At 33.8% G+C, this 24,277-nt stretch overlaps 1 protein-coding gene across 16 annotated transcripts in view; it reads right to left on the reverse strand.

The window, feature by feature from the left end:
• Positions 1–18,027, reverse strand: part of LOC129257080 (CLIP-associating protein 2-like) — a 61,766-nt gene extending 43,739 nt beyond the window's left edge. For 6 of the 16 annotated variants that reach the window (XM_064097309.1, XM_064097303.1, XM_064097301.1 and 3 more), the window contains exons 1-9: positions 13,349–13,390; positions 10,633–10,737; positions 9,772–9,853; positions 9,189–9,256; positions 8,205–8,297; positions 3,907–4,052; positions 2,777–2,912; positions 1,965–2,035; positions 94–231 (exon numbers count right to left, since the gene is read on the reverse strand). In XM_064097309.1, the coding sequence (XP_063953379.1) occupies positions 94–231; positions 1,965–2,035; positions 2,777–2,912; positions 3,907–4,052; positions 8,205–8,297; positions 9,189–9,256; positions 9,772–9,853; positions 10,633–10,650 (752 nt within the window). In that variant the 5' untranslated portion in view covers positions 10,651–10,737; positions 13,349–13,390. Of the gene's footprint in view, positions 1–93; positions 232–1,964; positions 2,036–2,776; positions 2,913–3,906; positions 4,053–8,204; positions 8,298–9,188; positions 9,257–9,771; positions 9,854–10,632; positions 10,738–13,348; positions 13,396–16,003 lie in introns of those variants that run through there. The other 10 variants (XM_064097312.1, XM_064097306.1, XM_064097311.1 and 7 more) reach the window with 3 other exon arrangements.
• Between the last annotated feature and the right edge of the window lie 6,250 nt (positions 18,028–24,277).

Raw genomic sequence — 24,277 nt, forward strand, 5'->3', positions numbered from 1 at the left:
AAAACGAAGGGGGGCATGTTGTTTTTACTGTTGCATGTATTCAAGAAACAATGCATGAAAAATTAACTCAAAGACTTGGCAATCGAAACTTACTTTCTTGAGATAGCCCTAGCTTCTGAATCTGCATCCTCAATACCCTTGTGAATGACCTCAGATAGAAGGCTAGCATGCCTCTCCAATGCATGTGTGTCCCATACGTTCAATATCGTGTTTATGTATGTAAACGTTTGCCTGAGGAGAATGCACAGAAGACAAAAATTGATGTACATGACTGATATGAATATAACAAGCAAAGCTTTTAATTTAGTTGTTCATATTGGCCTCTTAAAAAAAATCAATCAAAGAAAGTTACAAGCAATACATAAACGGAATCACTTTAACAATATTTGCCAGTATATGAACTTTCTTCAAATATCACCTATGGTATCTATCATGGATAATTTCTATGACAAAACTTTATTCAAAGTCATCTCCGAACAATAATTATTATCCATGAAAATGTCAATACTCTGTTAATGATAATTTACTTCCATGGCGAAATTCCAACAAATTTCCAGCTATGAACAGCCACTTTCCCGATTCTCTGCCAAAGATAGAGCAATTGAATCAAACTGCATTATATAAACTGGGCTTCAAATTAAGCAGAAAATTGTTTTATTTAATGCACTGTGATACAATTTATCAAAAATACTTTCTTTTTTTTAACGGGAGATGGATGAGGTTTCTTTTTTTCTAAGTGTCGAGTGCTGAATTGATAGATCAAACATTCTTTTGAAAAAGTCACATCATAGTAAGTAAATGACGTCATCGGTTCCCTCATTTGCATACCACCTGTGTTGTGTAGATAGCATTTTTTGAAATTAAGTGAAATGTTTAAGTGCCTTTTCTACTTAATTCTACATCCAATTTTGATGAAATTTTCAGCATCATGTTAATTTGTAAAACAGCTCATTATCTGGATGGACTCAGCCTTAAAGATTTCAATTAAGAGAACAGTAGGGGAAGGCGGGGTAAGTTGAGCATAGGGGCAAGTTGAGCCACCAGCCCCAGGCCAATAATGAATGAGTCAGACATTGTGGTGGTGTCATGTATTGATGACCCATTGCATAACCCCTAACCCCACCACATTGTTTTCAACTTTGAAACAAAAAGTATTTTTTTAGAGGGAAAAATACAAATTTCAGCAAAAAAGTAAAAAAGGGTGTGAAATAGATAAGCGCTTTTTACACACACATCTTTAAATATAATGAAGAGATTAGAACAATATTGTTAGTCCAGGTATGGATCTTCATTCTTGTCCTAGTCTTTTACATGATGGATGCATAAGAAATGTGTGGATGAGAAATTGTTGCATTAAGTTCGGACTGGGGTAAGTTGAGCAAGCCAACATGGGGCAAGTTGAGCCATGGTAATTCTTATGGTAATGTACATAAATAACAAACAAACCTTAAAAAGCCATCGATAAGTAGGCAGAAAGGAGCAAATTTACATGACTCCTTTTAGAGGATGTTAGTTTTACAATGTACAGAGAATTAGTAAGTGAAAAGAATCTAAATTTAAAAAATGACATGCTGGTTCTTCCCCAATACATTTTGTACATAGTTTTCGTGGATCAACTTACCCCAGAATGTGGCACAACTTACCCCACAGATGGGGCAAGTTGAGCTATTTCACATCTCTTTTTTCAAAGGTGACAATTACTTCAGTGTGGGGGTAGAAAGTTATATATAGGTGAAAAATATTTCAGAAGAATTAAATCTTAAGGTAAGGTACTTATTTCTACAAGATTATTAATCATATCAATTCAAACATGCAAAAAGCAAAAAGTGTCACAACTTACCCTGCCTTCCCCTACCATATAAATATTGAAATTATGCAGGAATTATGAAAAATAATCCAATTGATCAATACAAGAGACCTTTTGAAAGATCAAGATCACATATAGAGTGAATAATATTACTTACTTCCTAATGGCAGTTGACTTAGAAGTTGCATTGCTTTTCATAATGGGTATAAGCCTAGGTGAATGTGTATGCTGTGAAATAAATTAATAATACAAGTTATTAGATGACAGAAATGTGACATAAATAAGGAACGACTTGGCAAAAATTTCATTTTTACGTATGTTTTTTTACTTGGAAAATCATACATTCCTGTAGTCATAAGTCTTTGTTGTAAATCCCCCCTGATGATTTTGATTCCTAGTACTCTGTAATATACCATATTCTATTCATATTTATAGAATGTTTAAAAAGACGCACAAGCAGCATATATTTTTTCTTCAAGGAAACATTCAGAATTCTATTAAAAATTTTATCATCATTATCGTTATCACTCCAATTATTCAAATTACTTTCCACTTTTTGTTGTCGCTTATACGCTCTATTTTGGTATTTTGTAGATTATGTATTTTATTTTTGTTTTCCACCCTTCTCTTGTATATAGGTTATGTTAATTAGTATTGGAACTATGTTTAGGGACTTGCCTTATTTACAAGCTCTGCTTTTCTTGGCAAGTCCCTCCGTTCAGATAATTTTATCTTCAATATTTGTTATGAAATGTTATAGAACTGTATGTATTATTTTGAACATGTATTTACACTTTACTTTGATTATATCTTTTGTTTGAACGGAAATAAATGAATAAATCTAATCTAAAAAAATCTAATCTAAATTATACACAGATCTAAAATCCTAAACACAAAATAACTAGATCTTGAAAGAATCGTGGGAAACATGTACCAGATGTGGAGTTGTAAATATTTCCAAATACTTACCCTAATGACAATGTCTATTGCAACTATGCTTGATGTGGCCATGACCTTTGCACTATTCTGAATGAGACTAAATAAATGGGGAAGGACAACCTCTACAGCATGGTCAAACTGCCGCCTCAGACGAATTGATAAAAACCTGGAAGGGTAGAACACGATAAAAACTTCAAGTACAGAAATGGGTTCTGAGCATCAAGTCTATCTGAACAATAAAATTCAATTGCCAAGCACGAATTAAAAAAAATATTTATATATTCAACAATGCATCTATCACTAACAGACTATAATGCAACTATTTCTCAAAGACTCACTGAGCCTTTACCATGTTATATACTATAAATGAATGTGCAGAAACTTGGATTTGTGGGTAAACTCAGCTATTACACAGGTTGGGCCCATGACACTACACTCCGCTGCTATTACATAGTGCAAGACAACCAAAGTATAAGCCTTGGTCCAATGCATTAAAGGTTGGTTAAATGGTGATATGGATTTTATCAACTTATTGACTAAAATCTATCAGATGACCATTCATTTCTTTCAGCTAACAGTAAAATTGGACTGGTTGTCATGACTATTTCTAATGACCGGTCCTGGTTTTGAGGTGAGGATGGTTCATAAAATAACAAGGATCAACATCTTATGAAACATACAATACTCAGCAATTTGCTCAGGTATTAGAATAACAAGTACATGCTACCTTTAAATAAGTTAGAACTGTCCTAACAATCTGAATGAAATTCTTACTAATGCCCTTGATGTGTATTACTTCTATACTATTACACTAACTTTACGATCCAATGGTAACTTCCATGTAATCCTGAAATTTGAATGGCTGTTGAATATCCTCAAGGCAGTAGTTACGATATCAAATGGAAAATGAACTTTTATGCAATGGGGTACTGCCCATTATAACAATCGAAACAGTAACAATGCACAAGATAGCACACTCTCACAGAAATTATATGTATCAGGCAGCAGAGTTCCCTGATCTGTGCTGTATTGTAATTATATCCACATCCATTGAAACTTGCATGGACTGGTATAAATTTTAAGCAAATGAAAACAAAAATGACATGAAATAACATGACAGGCTTCAAAATGAGGATCTATAGCAAAATAAGTGAACTCACGCTAATGTGATACAAGCTTCTCGTAAGACCTGTGACCTTAGATCTTTGACCGACAAAATAAGGGCTTCTTCCATCTGCCGTAGTGATTGCCCAAAGCATTCATATTCTGCTGCACCGGCTATGATGAATGCTCGTAATTTCTTCAACTGAAAGAAAAATAAAACAAATAAAACCCTTTGCTTTAGACTTATATATGGTGGTCCCTGTACAAAGCCTATAGGAAAAAAGATATCAGTAATAAAATGGTGAATGCTTCAATGGTGCAAAGCTAATAATAATAGATAAGAAAGTGCCCTATTTTGCATAACGTGTTATTGATAGCGGTTACTAAAATTTGTGACAAATTTGCCATCAACCAATCAAATGGCATGATTTCAAAACAAAATGATAGTGCCTTTTGATGGTTTATTCAAGCACGAAAGAACAAACCAACCAATATCATGTGGCATTTTCATTGCATGGCTACAAAACCAACGGCTGTCAACCATTCAACTTCTCTGTTGTACCATGATTGAATAAAACTCGTTATTGGTAAACTTCTTTATGAAGGTCCCAAGGCCCCTGTCAGATACACACAACCATATTTTTAATGAAATTTAGTTTGAGTTGATTATTGAGCAATTTAGGTCTATTCATTCATATTTTGTGTACCACCATGATTTTTATATCAATGGATGAAAATGCATCAGAATACAATACACAAAATATATATATTTCTATGAAATTCAAGAAGATTTTATAATAAAATAATTATTTGCTCATGCACATGAAACTGCAATTTATATCAGTCGGAAGTCCTGTAAATTTGAAAAAAAAATATATTAAAATATAAATATATATATAAAATATATTGCTTCTCCCTTTCCTATAATTAAGGATCACAAGAATAGGCAAGTACAATTGAATTCCCTCAATGGTCAAAGTAGTTTATTACAATTCAAACCTAGAAATTCATCATAATGAAACATGAGCAAGGACAGTTTTATGAATTAAAGTTTAATTGTTACCCTAAAATTAGTACTTCTCATTGAGTCAATCTTGACTGACAGGCTTTGTTTTTCTAGGAAGCTGTGGAGTTAATTCAAGACAGCTTTCTCCTAAACTTCAGGCCCCACCAGCCCAATTCTATCCTAAGTCACTAGATGCAACAAGTTGTAATTAATCGTCATGACAACTGGCATTGCTTAATTGAAGACCAAAATCATATCCGCTAATTCACATCCGCTGCTCCCTTTATAGTGCCAAGATTTTTCAACTAATTTGAGTGGATCCATTGGAGTATACTCTAAATTAAATGTATCCTGTCTAATGGGAGTAATTCATCATTCAATGGCACACATGTAACTATTCTGAGGTCTCTCTTTCTCTCCTTTTCTTATTTCACACGGAATAATATATTTTTTTTAAACATAATTGTGTTAATCCCTAAAACAATGATCACTTTAGGGTGGAATCATACATCAACAGATCATGATGTCCTTCATGAACACACATGCAGAGCTGCCAAGTTGTATTTTGCATTTTCAATATTCTTATCCCCCAAAATCAGTATTTTGACCAAAAAAATCAGTATTTTTACCGTGTGAGATAAATATGCAGACCTGCCAACCTCTGGGAATGAAAAACTGTATTCTGTGATTAAACAAGTGGAACGCCTCTGGCAGTCTCGCCTGCATTACGCAATTTAATATAGCAGCAGTGCTAACTTTGAAAACTACAATAAAATAATCATTCACAAAAACACCATTCATATAATGACATAATACCACGTTCATTGACCATAAATGACATTTAAACGGTGACTTAAGACTTGTCAACTACACCCATGTCCACATTTCATTCACTCTATCCATAAACTTTCAAAGTTATGATGGTAATTCAACAATTACCCCAACATAGCCTAAGTTTATTGACCTTAACTGACCTTTGACCTTGGTTTTGTGACCTGAAACTCACAGGGGATGTTCAGTGATACTTGATTACTCTTATATCCCAAGTTTTATGAACTAGATCTATAAACTTTCAGAGTTAGGATGGTAATTCAACAAATACCCCCAACATGGCCAAAGTTCATTGACCTTTAATGACCTTTGACCATGGTCATGTGACCTGAAACTCGTACAGGATGTTCAGTGATACTTGATTACTCTTATGTCCAAGTTTTATGAACTAGATCTATAAACTTTCAGAGTTAGGATGGTAATTTACCAAATACCCCCAACACGGCCAAAGTTCATTGACCTTAAATGACCATTGACCATGGTCATGTGACCTGAAACTCGCACAGGATATTTAGTGGTACTTGATTAACCTAATGTCCAAGTTTCATGAACTAGATCCATAAATTTTCAAAGTTATGATGGTAATTCAACAAATACCCCCAACTTGGCCAAAGTTCATTGACCCTAAATGACCTTTGACCTTGGTCATGTGACCTGAAACTCAGGCAGGATGTTCACTCATACTTGATTAACCTTATGTCCAAGTTTCATGAACTAGATCCATAAATTTTTAAAGTTATGATAGTAATTCAACAAATACCCCCAACTTGACCAAAGTTCATTGACCCTAAATGACCTTTGACCTTGGTCACGTGACCTGAAACTAAGGCAGGATATTCACTTATACTTGATTAACCTTATGCCCAAGTTTCATGAACTAGGTCCATATACTTTTCAAGTTATGATGTCATTTCAAAAACTTAACCTTCGGTTAAGATTTTGAAAATAATTCTCCCAACATGGTCTAAGTTCATTGACCCTAAATGACCTTTGACCTTGGTCATGTGACCTGAAACTCAGGTAGGATGTTAAGTAATACTTGATTATCCTTATGGCCAAGTTTCATGAACTAGGTCCATATACTTTCTAAGTTATGATGTCATTTCAAAAACTTAACCTTAGGTTAAGATTTGATGTTGACGCCGCCGCCGTCGCCGTCGGAAAAGCGGCGCCTATAGTCTCGCTCTGCTATGCAGGCGAGACAAAAAACTGTATTTTTCCCAAAAAAAGTGTATTTCATAATAAAATGCTTGGCGCACTCGCTCATCGCGGCGCTCAAGCTGCATGCAAGCTAAAATGTGCCCTGCTCTTGCAGATGAAAAAAAAACATTAAAACATGTGTATATCTTCACCCTGGTTTTAACAAATAGATTTAAAAAAAAAACAAGTTACCAGAAATTACATTGATCTAATAACCATATTTGTGTACGTTTTATGAAATAGAGACATATAGAGATTATTTTTCTCAATAAATTACTATTTAGTAAAAAAAAAAATAAAAAAAAAAAACGTATTTTCAAAGAAAAAACGTACTGCCGTATTTTGGTTGCAAAAACATACTAAAGACGGCTAAAACGTACTGGTTGGCAGGTCTGCACATGCCCCAAAAACAAAATGAATAAATAAACAAACAGATAAAACATCAATTAATAAAATAATTAATAAATAAATTCATCAATTAAAGGAAAAAAAAAGAAAATGAAATATACGAACAAAATAAAATAATAAAAAAAGAAAAATAATAAAGTCTTGCATCAAAAATATTTCCGAAAGTCAGTCACCCACTATCTTCAACTTCTTTGACCATATGCACAGAATTTGCCTTGAAGTGCTCATGTCGGTTATCAAAAGGAACAAGATAAACGTAGAAAGAATTTCATTTAGAAGTAAAAACTCTGACGAGATCAAACAATATGAATAACCCATTTAGTGAACAGGATCCTGTTTCATTAAGACTTGTGAACATTGCACAATTTTTATCAGGCAATCCAATTAGTTTTATTTAAACAGAATTGCAAAATTGGGCCCCTGCTCAAAGGAGCTGTTGGCATGACCACATATCAATAGATATCGGATTACAGAATTTTGCAGTCTAACCTTGATGATAAATTAATGATTTTTCTTCTTTTTATTATAACTTTGGTACTTTCCCTTTATATTGATTGTGTTATGTCCGTTTAGGGTTTGTAAGGTTTTGATAAATGTTCAATTTATCTTTATTTGCATCATCTTGTTTGTATTATTTATTTGAAATATGCTCTCTTTCATATGTTCTTGTATATTACTTGGTTTTAATTGTTTGTATATTGGTGGCAGCATTTGACAAGACCTCAATGTTCTTCAAAGCTGTCTCCAAATTCTATTTTATTGTATATATATTTTTACCTTGTAATTGTTTTTAATTTTGAATGAATATTGAAATTGAATTAAAATGTATTATAAGCAAGTGCTACTTCAATAAACCAAACTTGAAGAACATTTATGCCATGTAAACAAGCAACACAAATCTCTACTTACTGCTGTCACACGAAGTTCCCAATCTGCTTTATCATTATTTAGAATAGTAGAAATCTTACTCAGATCATCCTCCAGCTGTTTTGTTGTGAATATCTGTTTTGGAAAAAAAAATGAAAGTTGGTAAATGTGTTTATTTTGGCCAACTGTTAAGCACAAATGTTTGAAAGCAAGCAAGTACAGGATCAATGGCTTGGATCCTTTCTGAGGGACCGTTGGGTGGTTCAATAAGTTGCTTGCCAAATTTACAAATGACTTTATGTATGACTTAAGATATAACTTTCTGAGTGACATAAAAACGGACTGGGGTATAATGTGCCAAAATATTCCTGACTTATCTAGAAATGAATGGAATGTTCTGTAAATAATTGAAAATTAGATTGTGCCATTGAATACATTATTTACTAAAAATGTTGTCTGAAAGTAGGGATGTTAGTCAAAATCAGGATATTTCAATGTCAGCTCAGTGGTTAAGATATCAATTTTCCACCCATATTGCAATTGTCAATTAATTTATGAGACACCCCTATTCATGAAGTACAAGACTACAAAGCCTAGTGTTTGTAATCTAAATAAGAAATATGATCCACATACACACTTTAACATTTTTTTTTTATGCAAGATATTTAATGTTTTACTTTAATTTAGACATCTGTGTTTAATTCATCCACAGTCACACTCTGCTAAAACATTACAGAAAATAGTAGGTTTATATTCTAGTCACTCATAAAATCATGAGTAACTTTACAACGATTTCATGAAAGAGCTTTCATGTTATGAATAATTCCTTCACAATGTTCGCTATCAACTCCAATTTGCACTTGGGTTCCAGAATATGAGGCCACTGCCCTTCTAAACATCACAATATATAGCGCCATAAAAGGGCTTTAATAGGTAGATGGTACACCTCTCTTTGCCAGGCTAAGAGCTTGCTGCTATGTGGGTATGGTAATGAAGGGTGTTACCTCTATGTGATGAGATACTTACTGAAACACTAGGGACATCTTCATAGGCAGCTTGGAAGTAATTCTCATCTACTGCACCACTGCTGGAACCTGATGAGCACATATCGGTATAAACATTTAGAATGAGATATACAGGAGAGAAACTTAGTATGTAATCTAGTTTTTAAATTGAATATGTCTGTCCCAAACTAGCAATATCTGAAGGAGAAAGGGTCTGTTATTCAGTTCTGAACAAGGCATTTTCACAAGTTATAAAATACAAACAAATATATTCATGAAATCACATCACTTTTTGAAATCAATGTGTACATCCCCCCTCCTTTTTTGAACTACTACTTGATCTGCCACAAGCATTATATTGGTAAATTTAACCCTTTCAATGTTTCCTTCTGCTAAGCAACAACTCTTGTTCAGCAAGTATAACCCTCAAGGCCCAGATTTAGGTTAGCTGATTGGATAGTGTACATTTTGTATTCTCATCACATCATTCCAAATGTATATGATTCCAAATAAGGTCTTTTCCATCAAGACAACCTGCCCATAAAGACTACTCAAGCAGTTAGTAGTTTCAATGCACATTTAATAAAGTGATAATAATGATCTACCTGTTGATGGTCTACTAATGGACTTTCGTTGTGTTGTGGATGCAGTAGGCCTCTTTGCAGGAGCAGTCTTTTGTACAGCAGCCTGTGGATTGATAAACATTAGATTATCACAAAACCCCTTATGACAAATCCAAGGGCATGTCAATCAACTAACAAAAGAGAGATATATATATATTTATATATCACAATTGAAAAGAGTGTTAAATGAGCATAAGGTTGCTACAGGTTTGAACTAAAGCTACAAGGATTAGCAAACGGTTACAATCCACAGCAAAGATATAATTGGGATAATATACATATATCTTGTTATAATTTGGTTTTTACATACATTTATCTTGTTATCATTTGTAGAAAGAATATCATAACAGATACAATACAATAAACCAGTTACACTCAGATACTGTACACCAATAAATGTTTTAAGAATACATCTCAAGGAATAAGGATAGCAACATCTAAAGGGGAAAAAAAATCAAGTTTGAAAGAGTATTCCAGCATACTAAGTTTTAATAAACCCGTAAACATGAATACATATTCCCTATTCAGGATATATTTCAAGAAAAAAAGAAACAAAAAAGATAACAAGTTGAAGAGGCTATATAATTTATGAGTTAGTAATGAGAATAAAGAATGTAAACACCTGAGACTCTAATCTATGTGTAAGTATGACATGTAGAAATCAGAATTGCCAATGATTGTATTTTTTTTCCTTTTCAGTTACACTACTAGAATGAGATCATGATCAGCAATGATTTCAACCATTTCTAATGAACTTCAAGAACTCCAAACCAAAGGTCAAATGTCAGTAGATATCACACAGCAAGCATTAGTCTTTTTAGGGGAAAAAGTGCAAGCTCTCACCTCGGCTGCGGCCCTCATGGCCACCTTCTTCGCAACAGCACTTTTGGCTTTTGCGTTCCATGATGATGTAGAGGTGTCGATTTTAGAATGCCGCGATTTTTTTGACTGGTTATGGGTTATGAAGGGGTGTCGTTTGTAAAAGAGCATGCAAAACAAAATACAAATCATAATAGCTAAAGGTGCAACAGATGCGTGGTTCTTTAACATGTATTATTAGGAGGGAATATCAAGTAAATTAACTGCATGCTTCTTTAAATACATTCACAAGAACTCTTTAAAACACAATGTCATCTATTGTTTACATTCAACAAAATCAAAAAAAAAAACATAATTAACTGAATAAAAGACAGCTTTAAAGAAGTTTTATTTCACCCTTTATAATGAAGGTTAAATATGATGCCAAATAAAATAAATGTAAATAGTATTAGTAGAAACATTGTAATCCCTTTTAAATAAATAATTCATAATTTTGATTAATTAAAGTGCACTTAATCATTTATTTTCTGAATGATATGCTATACATGATATAAGAAACCATCCCTATCTCAATACATATTCACACTCCTTTCATTGAATAGATAGGTATATGGAATAAAATGATGATGAGCACCTACATGTAACACTAACCATTCATGTACTAACTGAACATAATACTGGAACATGCACATTCAACAAAACAGAAACAAAACAGCTAGCATAATACAAACAGATCACAATGAAATGACTACATGAAGAGTTATGACACAAAGCATCTAAAAGACATGGGGCACTTGAATGCATACTTTTATTTTTTGACAGAAAGTTGTTTACTCTAAACAACAGAGCTAGGTAGTAATCAAACTGCCAATCAGTATCTCATTCTTATGATCTTAACCCTTATCCTAAAAAAAAACACATCACAAATAAGTAATTTTTAATGTTAAGTTCCTTTGGGTTATTTCCCCTCTAGAATTACCTTTCAGCATCTCTTTATACCTGAATTACTTATTCAATTGTGTTTTTATTTGTGAACACATTGCTTAGATCATGACTGTATGCCATTATTGTTTAGCAATTCACAAGCACAGCATGAACTTTCTAATGAAGTCTGATGATATGAACTATTCTGAACACTAATTATGTGTTTTAATATAAGTATGTTTATGATGTAGCTATATATCAATTAGTGAATATTTATATTGCCCCATAAATTGGAAAGATAAAGGTAAGTTATGTAAATTATAGTACTCAAGTATCATTTAAAATTCAAGTGTAGTAGTCACTGAATGTGTTCGGCCAACTGGAGAATTTAAATTTTGCATTTTTTTCAGCCATTGGGATTTTAATTCAACATCTAGAGCCCTCTCACAGTAATGCTTTCATTTTCTTAATAGCCTTTGAGTGAATAATTTACAGATTTAGTAATTTGATATTAGAAAGCTCCTGACAAAGATTAAAGGTCAAGTCCACCTCAGAAAAATTTTGATTTTAATCAATAGAGAAAAATCAGACAAGCAATATGCTGAAACTTTCATCAAAATCGGATGTGAAATAAAAAAAGTTATGACATTTTAAACTTTCGCTTATTTTTCACAAAATAGTTATATGCACAATTTAGTCATATGGAAATGAGAGAATCGATGATGTCCCTCACTCACTATTTCTTTTGTTTTTTATTGTTTGAATTAAACACTATTTCAATTTTTACAGATTTGACAATAATGACAAACTTGATTGACCCATAAAATGTTAAACAATGGTAATTCCACATGTTCAGGGAGAAATAAAACTTTGTTTCACAGGACAATGGGGAGAAAATTAGAATATTTCATATTTCCTATAATAAAATACAAAAGAAATAGTGAGTGAGTTCCCTCATTTGCATACTGACCGGGATGTGCATAGAACTGTTTTGTGAAATTAAGCGAAACTTTAAAATGTCATAACTTTCTTATTTTACATCTGATTTTGATGAAATTTTCAGCATTATGCTTCTTGGATTTTTCTCTTTTTATTCAAATCAACTTTTTGTTAGGGTGGACTTATGCAAATGTCTTATTTTAATTAGGCACCCAGTTGAAAAAAAAATTGATGGAAAATGTGTTAATTTGTCTTATCTTATTTTTTTGTAATAAATCCTTCACATAATAACATATATGGGGGATTTACCAAAACTATAGATAGGCTTTAAGGATAAAGAATGATGAGATGAATTGTCAGGCGTCTCTTTCTTCTTTTCATTTCACCCATGTTTCTTCTGGAAGTGGAGTAGTAAAGTTGATCTTTAATATTAATGTTTTTAATTTCTTAAGAAATTAAAGTTCTAGCTATAAGAAGATAATTAATACATTATGGTAGAATTTGAACCCATAATCCTATAAATGAAAGATGAAAATCCAAAACACTATATGATGCTTACAAATAAAAACATGGAGAGTATCATGAATGGATGTCTGCAATGATTTAATGAAGGTGATGACAAGGATGTAGAATGTTCAAATCTATGATGATTTTCAATGTGCTACATGTGTATGTGTATGTGACACCAACTTAAATCATTTTTTATTATCATTCTTAAAATCAATCTTGCACCAAGACAGCATCTGATGATACAATGTATTAATTCCTATCATTAAACATATCCATTTGGGTTCTCGACAAACACACTACCCATGCAATAATGTGTTTCTAGATTGATTCTAAGTTACATGTATCATCCTATTAAAGTAATACTTACAGGCTTACTGTCAGTCTCATCTTGTGATGCTGATGTTTTAGCAGGAGCTGAAATGAAAAATAGAAATAGGGGAAGATTGTTACGATATATAGGCAAAAACATGACAATGCTATTAAGATTAAAAATGCTGATCTTTGAATTAAAGCACTAATTTCAGATCTGCATAAACATTGGCAACTTATAAACTTATTTCATTTGTAACTATAACTTAATGAAACAAAATGTAAGATATTAAATTTACTTGGCTCAACATTATTGAAAGCAACCCTACATAAAATATTAAGTTATATGAAGTTAACCCATTTCTGCCCCCCCCCCACCAATTTCTTAGTAATAAAGTCTACAGAACATATCTTAAATCAGCATTACATGGCTTCTTTGCGCAATGATTATTATCAGCAGAAAGGAATGATTTGAATGACTTTATTTTATGTAGACCTAGGCTGCAATCTGATGGATTATTTCTATCTGGGTTATCAACACTTGGCATCACTGAAATTCAATATTCAGAGAACAGTAATCTTGAACACCAATAAAAATATTTTGAAGGGTAATAATTCTACACAATGTGAATTTCAATTACTTTTGCCTGTGTAAAGAAGTCTGCACTGAATAGAAATATCTCTGGACAAGTAAAAATCCATGGACTCTTTCCTGATCACTCAAAATATACACTCCTTAAATTGGCAACAAAATATTTCCATATAGTTATAATTAAGATGTAGATGAGTAATGATGAATAAACAATACATGTACATTACTTATCAAGTATCATTGCTGAAAACAGTACTTCTCATAATAGTTTATTTGACTAGTGACAAAAAAGGGAGAGTATAAACATGAAATATACTGTAATAGACAATAATCTATAGTAAAAATGATCTCAAAGCATTACTAGGACATTTCTTGTAAAATGGAATGGAAGGTTGCTATTTAATAGCAACCTTATCATGTAATGGCATCACTCATGAAACACATGTGGCTGCTATTTCAATGGTAGATTAAAGGAGTTATCTCTGGCATGGCCTGTAATGGGTTAACCAAATCAAGGTTTTCGGCAGGCTATATTGAGAGCTAATTAAGGCTCGGGTGTTATGTTCCATGGTGGAACGCTATAACAGACATGTGATGCTGTGTCGCGTGTGCATGCATTCCTTGACATGTGTACTAGTATTCATTCCATATTATAAAAAGTCTATAGATATTAAATAAACAAACTAGTTCATGTTCATGCACCATCAATTTTGTTTATGAAAAGAAGTAGTTGCATTTGAGTTGCTTTTGTAGCAAAGTAAAATCTAAAATAATGGAAGTTTTAAGTGTCACACATTTTGTGAATTTACTGGGATCATTCTCATGTTTTCATGGTGAGGGAAAATGTCTATTCTTAATCCAATGTGGTGTTGCAATGCTTGAAGTGCCAATTGTGATGATATATTGATCATCTTGTTGAAGAGATTTGTGTCACCTTCGGCTACCCATAGGTGATTCACTATTTAAAAAAACATATTTTAGGTTTAACTTTGAGTTCAAAATATGGGCATATTTGTATTTCTTTACTTTTTTGTAAATTGTACATGTAATATCAGTTATATTCAATTCAAATGAACTGACTACAATCACAAATGCACCATTTTTAACAGGATCTCATATTCCCATTGCAATTTCTATAGCAATATCACAACGCAAAACAGTTTTCTAAAAAAAAATCATAATAAAACAGAATATAGAAATGCACTGACTACCGTAATATGTATGTATACAGTGTAGTCTGTTTCTGCCATAATATCATGAATCCCCACCATCAGATTTAGAAGGTAAAATTGATAATTTCACAGATAATGGGAAATATAAATGAGAGCATCAAGCTGCCCAGGTAAATATAATTGCAAGTCAATTATTTGATATTTTGTATTGTCAACGAATGTCGCTGTTGAATTGCATTTTCATGGAAGGAAGCCTGTCAAATAATATACACAGAATTGGATGACGGAAATAGAATTTGACAGCTACCTGTGGAAAAAAAAGCACTTTGATCATAAACCTTGCATTCAATTACCTTGTTGGAATAGTACTTTGATGACTTATCACCTGTAAATAGCATGAAGGTTGTGACACCCACAATAACTGTATTATAATGAGGGCATAATTCATATTCATTGAAGTTTGTTCATCGTGTAGTCTACATTAACAGAAGCCTGAACTTATCTGGAATTGCAATATGCTGATGAAAAGAGATGATTATTTGGGGACTGCCATTAATAAATTATACAATAATGTGCCTTCAGAGACCTTCAAATGCAATGCATTCATTCACAAGCGTGATTACTCACTCTATATAACTTTGTCATTTACCAAAGGCATCGATATCATCATCATTCCATGCATTTGAATAGTAAAGGACACGCTGCATTGAAATTCATATAATTCAAAAACAAATACAACTTTCATCTCAATTCATTTTAACATGTTCGTTTGAGCAATAATGTACATGTATTTCTGCAGGTACATAAGGTATCATCCTTGCATACCACCCCCCCCCCCCCTCCCCACACACACAAAATAAAATTTTCAAAAGTACAGTAGTGTAATTCAATACTGAATTGAAAAAAAAATGTGAAGGTTGAATTAAAGAGTGCCAAAATATATACTTACGATATCTTGGAGTGAAAAGCGATCTGCGTGGCACTGGTATTGCAGAAGGCTTATAATCCATGTTTGTTATTATCCAATAATATGTAAAAGCACCAAGAAATTTGGTAAGGTCTGCACATGCACAAGAAACTCAACAGATAAATGTACTACAGTATGCAGTTCCTATCTCAGTCCCTTCTTACAATTTCAATAAATATTTCACTGGGATGGTGAGAAGATGATTGCATATGATGAACCTTCCTATCCCTCAAGAGTATTGATTGATTCTTTATGCCTTCAGGAAAACTTTCTCTATATTACAATCATGAAAGAATACAAGGCAAGAAGAATCTAGCATGCAGCCACCGACAATGGTAGCTTCATGAAAGCATGCATGATGCAAAATAAATCATCAAGATGGAACCGTTTTGTTTCTGACGTAAACAACAATCTTTCAAAATAAGATGTCGTGCAGCTACAGGTTAACTAAGTGTGCAGACTGTCATAAGGAATCTCACAAGCTCAAACACAATTTCAGATGGGAGTAGCACAAATTCAGAGAATAAGGTGCTTCAATTGAATTTGCATATGGTCTGGCAGCAATGTTATCTCTCGCTGGCATGTATTCAGATTCAGACAGCACTCAATCTGAATGAAGCCATTTCAATTTCAGCACTCATTATCAACATCCTATCTTCACCTCATCAAAATAAAACAAGGACAATCCAACATGGAGAAGAAGGTAAATTGAATGATTGAAGTCGCCTGTACTTTATAAATATCAAACTGACAAGAGTGACACTATTCGAACTTAGTACAACTCCTGCATGAGACAAAGGCCACGCTGGAACTTCCTCTGATTATGGCTGAGCATAGCACTATGACTGAACTAAGCATTTAATCCAAGAGATGTCTTAATCGTTAATCCTTAATCCCATCTTTGAAATAAAAAAAATCATTTCCTAATCCACTCCAGGTCAAACCATCACAACAGTTGGGCCTATATCACCAAGGTGCTCCAAAGCTTTTATACCACAGAGATTCATCAACTTCAAATGATTGGATTATTTTGTTATAGAAAGGCGAGCATCAATATCAATAATTCCAAATCAAGAGTGAACCAGCATGAACTGTTGACTGCATCTTCTAATCCAAGGTATGGATGTGACTAGCAAGCAGGACAGATCGATGCATGCATACACACGCCCATCCAAGGTTGATACATGAAGTCAGATGGTGGGTGAATTCTATATTGGTAGTAGAAGGATCCCCCTACGTCAGTCAATCATCATCGATGGAGAATCTCAAGGGCTTCTGACCTTTCGCTCAGGCAGATGACGGGCAAAAGGGGTGCAAAGGCAATAATGGAAACTCACACATTTGTCTGATTGATACAGAGGGGTGGCCAGTGAGGGTTTAATGAATAAACACTGCCCAGCTCATTAATTTTGTGTTGACTAGTATATTAGATATCCTCCATGGGTGCTATTGATAGTCAAAACAGATAATAAGATGTGGAACTGTTATTTGGTTTGCTTCCTAGGGTTGTGAATATGTAAAAAGTAATATTCTCTAATGGATGAAAGGAAATAAGGAGCTGGTTACAGCAATCAGTTACAAGGAAGGATGACTATAAGAATATATCAATGGCAGTCTCTTATCTACTGGTATTCAATACAACAAAGATTAAAGAAGCTCAACTTCGTGAAATGCAAATTAAAGTTTCCACATTAAGACTACCATTATAGTTATATAAGTGTCCTCGGAATGGATAGCTGGAGTTCTTTCTTGAGCTCTGTCCTAAAAACTAGATCCACTTATCCAATTTACTTGACACTGTCATGAAGAGCTCAAACAAAACTGTTCTTTGTAATTGACAAGAATGAAAACAGTCCCTTCAAAATAGGCATGAATGATAGGACAGTCACGAACAATTGTTTGAAGTCCTTATTACTCCATATGCAAAGGCTTCAAGACTTGGTAAACTGATACTTGTTATTCAAAGGTGCACAAGACTTGTTCAAACAGAATCTCTAATACACAATGCAGTGGAAATTAAATATAAAGAAGATTCTAGTTCTGAAGTCCACACAGTATGAAGTACCTGGAAAAAAAGTTTCTCACACTTCTCTTGTATGATTCAACTTTGGACGTCTTGAGTAATCTACAGTATGGGTGGTGGCTTCGCAAAATATATGATATATTCAAATGTATAATTGTCAATACTTTGAAGTACATGTACAATGTACTCTGGCAGGAGCAACATTCACAAGCTAGTGTCAAGTTCAGCAAAAACAAAAATAATCAACGCTGGCAAGCAATACTGAATGATTTAGAACAAAAAACAAAACATATTGCATTACAAACACAGCAATATGGCATATTAAATTACATTCCACGGTCTGCATGCCAGATATGTGACACCCACAAATGAATTCAGTTATCTTTTTCCAGCACATCTGTAGACAGTTTGGCAATGGGACGTGTTGTTCTGGTGGTGAACAAGTGGGGGCCCCTATTCATCATATGGTGATTCTTCTATTTATCATATGAAGGTAAAAACAAACCTAAGATATCTTTAGGAAAGTGCATAGTTGTAAATGCATATGACGCAGTTTACACTATCCCTGGTGAAAGCAGTACCAATAAATTGATTTAAACTTAATGACAATTTTATTCAGATAAATTTGGTTTCAAGGAAAGTGATAAACAATACAGTTAAAAATACAAAGAATGTCATACAGACTCAATCTATCTGTATACAAAAACAATAAGAAAATTAAGAAAAAATATAAATCTTGAATGATCAGATGATGACAAGTGACTTGATTTATTTGGAGTTTTTATCTGAGATCATATCTAGATAATGATTATGACATGAGAAATCATGATTTAACTAACAAACTCCCCAGAAAAAACCCTACAACATAATACAAATAGATAATTGGCTAGATTAACAAAAGAAATTAGATGAGCACTCTTTTCGGTAAACAGGTAGAACATGTCACTTCGAAATTTGGTTCCATGACATTTGCTCTGGCGACAATTGCTTCGCTGCAAACTCCACACATTAATGAAATGACCATTATACTTCAACCCTGGATTTAACACTATACCCTATCTTAAAGGAGAATGAAACCCTTGAAACCAGCTGAATCCATATCAAAGAGAAAAATCAAAGAAACATATTGTTGAAAGTTTGAGGAAGATTGAATGAATAATAAGAAAGTTATGAGCATTTGAATATTGAGATCACTAATGCCATGTAGATCCTCCCATTGGCAATGCGACCAAGATCTGTGATGTCACACACGTACAACTCCCTCATTGCTTTAGTACTTATTTCACTTATATTCTCACTTTTATAGAATCTATCACAAGGTGAGGTGTTCTCTTTATGAGAGGACAAGTACAGAGGTTTCACAACATTATATCATTGATGAATCGTTTGTCATATGATTAGAAAGAGCAAAAAGAGATGTTTTGGGGTATATTTTCAGTGTCCAAAAGGGGAGAGTTGTTCATCTGTGATATCATAGATCTTGGTTGCGTTGCCAATGGGAGGATCTCCATAGCATTAGTGATCTCGACATTCAAATGCTCATAACTCTTCTATTGCTAGTCCTATTTTACTCAAACTTTTGTTGATCTTATTCTTTGATTTTTCTGCTTTCACAAAAGCTAACTTGCTCCAAGAGTTTCATTCTCCTTAAAACCTAACCCTATGAAACCTAACATAAAACCCTATTGCAACCCTAACCCATCTTAGACGAAATAAAGCCCAGAGCAATTGTCACCGAAGCAAATGTTGTGTCACCCGAAATTTAATAGCAGAATAATTAAAGAAGGTATTTTTATAGATCAACATTTACCACTGTAGAGATTAAAACAAACATGGACTTTAACCCCAATTGTAGTCTAAATGTCTAATACATTCCATTCAAATCCATTCAATTGTTATATCAGATTGATGGATTGAGAGTTAGTCAGTGTACATTGTGACTTCATGTTTGGTGTGACATCTCACACCAGTATATGTAAATAACTATCTTCAAACCACATTATTTTCACTCCCTCACATCTGTCACAATAGTCATGAATTGCAACATGGTCCAATAATACTTTGGCTAATGCCCATTTGATGATGAAATCTTAATGTCGATAACCTGATAACCCCTTCATCTATTAATCATTTGGTTTAAAAAAAAAAAATAAGCCCAAAATATTTTATTTTCTTTCTTAAACAAATACATGTACCATGTACATGTAGGCATTCATGTTTTTGTCCAAAACACTAAAAAGATGACCTGGTAATAGATCAATTAATTATAATTGGCAAAAAAATTATTGGGCAATGATTTTGATACATCAAACCAGAATCTTATTTCAATGCTTGGCTTTAATCAAGAACACATCACCCTTAGCCCAAAAGTTTGAAAATCTTGTTGGTATACTTTTCATTCTTCTTCAATTTATTGCAAGAGGAAAAGAGTGGAGTGGTATAAAAGAGGAGCCATTCTCTTGTCATCTATCGAAGATGACACTACATCAACTTCAAAGGAAGACTCATAGTAGAGAAGGTCTAAGGTGACAGTGACTGAATTGGTTTTCAAGATGGCTGTGGATTCTTTTATAGACAAGACAATTTCAACATCTGGAGTGGATTGGGAATCCTATAACCATGCACGTCTCCTTTTAAAGGGATAAACACAGCCTATAATTTTAGAAAATATGTGACATGCAACTAGGCCGAGATTGTTTTCTGTAGTTTCTATACATGTAGTTAGACAAAACAGATAATTTAACATATTTATTTCTAGAAAGGTTTATTTCTGAAACTGCATAAATGTACTCCATCTTATTAATCAGTGGCTTCTTTGAAAGTTATACAAACAACTTGCAATTATCAATTATCATTATCATCATCAGCAGCAGCATCATCATCTTCATCACTATTTGCATTGACGCCCACTGGCGACAATGCATTGTTCTTGTTCCGTATTCCTATTCCGTCGTCTTCTTCTTCTTCTTCTTCTTCTTCTTCTTCTTCTTCCACAAAATCCCATTTGTTTAACACATGGTTTTTGTTAGCTCTGCCCTGGCTCCGTCCCTCATCCAAATTCATCCAAACTTTGTAGACATGTTGTCCAGCATCCCTAGTTGTGCCCCTCGTCTTCCTTTTCCCAAAATCACTCATGCATGACCATCTAGGCGCCATTTTGTAAATTTCAAGTCCATTTGCATACCATTACTAATCTCGTCCTAACTCCCGCATCCTGCATGCTACAAACTTCTAACAAATTGCTATAGATAGTCAAAGAGTTGCTCCATCATCTGCGACGTATAACCTGACCTTCAAAATGCCATCTTCATGCCCTAAATTCAAATCCGAAATAGCCTTCCTTCAAAAACGTCACATTTATTGAAATGTAAAGTCAAAAAAATCGTAAAATGGCCATAACTTTATTGTTTTTATTCATTTCGAGCTCATATTTTTCAGGAATTGATACTGGTACCATATCATACTTACGAGTTAGTTTTCACGCATCACTGAATTTCGTTAGTGAAATAGCGCCCTCTAAAGTTTCAAAAACGCTTATCTTTGAATGCTCCTCATTTCGTCATGCATGGCCAAACCCGTACCCTTTTTTAGATTTAGGGTGTTCAAGATATGCTCTTTCATGCCATTTAGAAAAATATATACCTTACCACTGACGAAATATCTGAAAAATGCTCCCGAAAATCAGCAAAATACGCAAAAATGCACTATAATGCCAGCACAACTTGAACTTGCTCTTATTTCCTTATTATTTAAGTTTATCCTTTCTAACTTGGCAGATATGAGTATTGATATATACTTCAACCGTTCGTTAACCTTTTGTGACAGAAACTGACATAGAGCTGACGTCAGCTCAAAATTATTGTGCAAAACTGTCATTTTTAATGTCTTTCTTTATATGGCATTTACTTCCGGTCTATTGCTTGAGCACACATAAAAGTGGTATTAATGTCACCGCATTGGAATGCTCTTTCCAGTGATACCAAATATGACATAGGTTACAACAGAAAATTTCAAGATAAGCCAATCTGAACAAATGGTATACTACTCAGAATGCACACATTATCAATAACATAATTGTATACAATGTCTATGGCATAACGTATTATGCATGCACATCGTTCTGATACGTATACTTTACACTGAGTTACGTTAATGAACTGTCAGGGAAATTTGTAGCTTATTCATATCACTCTCTCTGTGTCTTTCTATCCCTTCTCTCTCTTTGTTGAGCGGCCATTTGGTCTAAAAATGGACGAAATCTGTTTGACTCAAGAATGTAACTTCCTATGGAGGGCACAATGTACCAAAATCCACTTTGATTAACATGTAATTTTTGTTAGTCCTCCCCCTGCCTCCGCTCCTCATCCAAATTCATTCCGATTTGGTAGACATGTTGTCCATGATGCATTATTGTGTACCTCTTATTTCATTTTCTAAAATCATTCATGCATGACAGTGCATGCGCCATTTTGAGTGAGTGACATCATCATCTCTCTAGCTCATTTGGATGTAACTGGCTCGTTCATATAACTATTTTGTTAAAAATAAGCGAAACTGTGAAATGTCATAACTTTCTTATTTTACATCCGATTTTGATGAAATTTTCAGCATTGTGCTTGTCTGATTTTTCCCTATTGATTCCAATCAAGATTTTTCTGAGTTGGACTTGACCTTTCAATCAGACGCGTCAATGCATGCACATCGTTCGGAAACGATTGCAGTTCTAGTATTATCACTGTTATCATTATTATTATTGCTGTTGTAGTTGTTGTCATTAATATTTCCTCATCCCCATCATCATCATCAATATTATACTGTTTACCAATACCATGTAACTTTCCTGACAAGACTTGTACCTTCAGACTGGACAAAATCAGTTGTAATTTCATGCAAAAAAACAAAAAACAAAGGAAAAAACAAAACAAAGACACAATGACACTGCTGAAGAACAAATAGTCATGACTGTTTCCTGAAGTCTGAACAAATTCTAAACAGACTTGCACAGACCATCGCAAAAAGACCTATTATAATTCTGGGTTATCAATATAGGCTGCCTGACACACTGTGATATCAGCAGAAACATAATTACATTTGCCGTCCAAGCCAGGTGACTCATTTATAACACAGCTGAAACAAAGCACATTAGTTTATTTCACTTTATCTATTGCTCTTCTCTCTTTCACTATTGTTTATTCATTCAGTCTGCTCAACTGCTGATACGGCAGAGTATTCTATGCAGCCACTTACACATCAAATAATATATGGCTGTTCTCTTTTTTCTCTTTCTTTCAATATCCTATTTTGATGAAAACAAATGTCTGTCTGTTACTGTCTCACAAGTACTTATAATGGAAAAGTCATAACTAAGATAAAGTGAGAGAGAGAGTGTGAGAGATTAGCAGTAGGGGGAAATAGGCATTGCAAGTAGAGGAAGACAACCAAGACATAATTTAGGAGGCCAGGAAGTTCTAGAGACTCTGCCTCTCTCAAAGCAAAGTCTCAAGCTTCCCGTTTAGTGAGCATTTACAGCACGACTGCTACTGACTGGAAATCTCCATGGAAATCAGATACAGACTACAGATCTTCAAGTGTTCATTTGTAATTGCATTTCAATAAAACGACAACCTCTTTGCTTGCCTGGGAATTCCAATGGGGGGAGGGGGGGGGGCAAGAAACATGTAGGCCTACATTATATTTGTGTTTGGCCGATGCACACCTGATTTTTAACATCTATTAATGTTATCAATATTCTACAGGTATTTGAAATATGTTTCATTTATTTATATCACATAAATAGTCATATCTAAATCTTGTGATTTCTCATTTGAACATGAAGTCATATGACATGCATGGGAACTCCATTCTTAAAGGAGAAATATATTGAAAATCGTAAAAATGGAGAATCATATATCAAATCAAAGGAGAAAATAAGGAGAACACGATGGTGTACATCATTTATCATGGAGACCGATGGAACTCAGTTAATTGATAGTTTAAAGTTCTCTCTCTGAATGCTTTAAACACGCAGAATTACGTCCGCGAAATTGGGGATTTTTTTATGACGTCACTTTCTGTACGAGAGGCGTGATTGGCTCTCCCACGTGAAGCTCCACTTGCATACAAAACCTGTTGCGAGGGTACGTTTTCTCCACATTGTCACTGAATACTTCGATCACGAAATGAAAGAAAACCCAGAATTTTATCTAGATTTGGATTTTCAAATTGATGATTTT

The sequence above is a fragment of the Lytechinus pictus genome, chromosome 3 (genome assembly GCF_037042905.1).
Source record: "Lytechinus pictus isolate F3 Inbred chromosome 3, Lp3.0, whole genome shotgun sequence".
Taxonomy (NCBI): domain Eukaryota; kingdom Metazoa; phylum Echinodermata; class Echinoidea; order Temnopleuroida; family Toxopneustidae; genus Lytechinus; species Lytechinus pictus.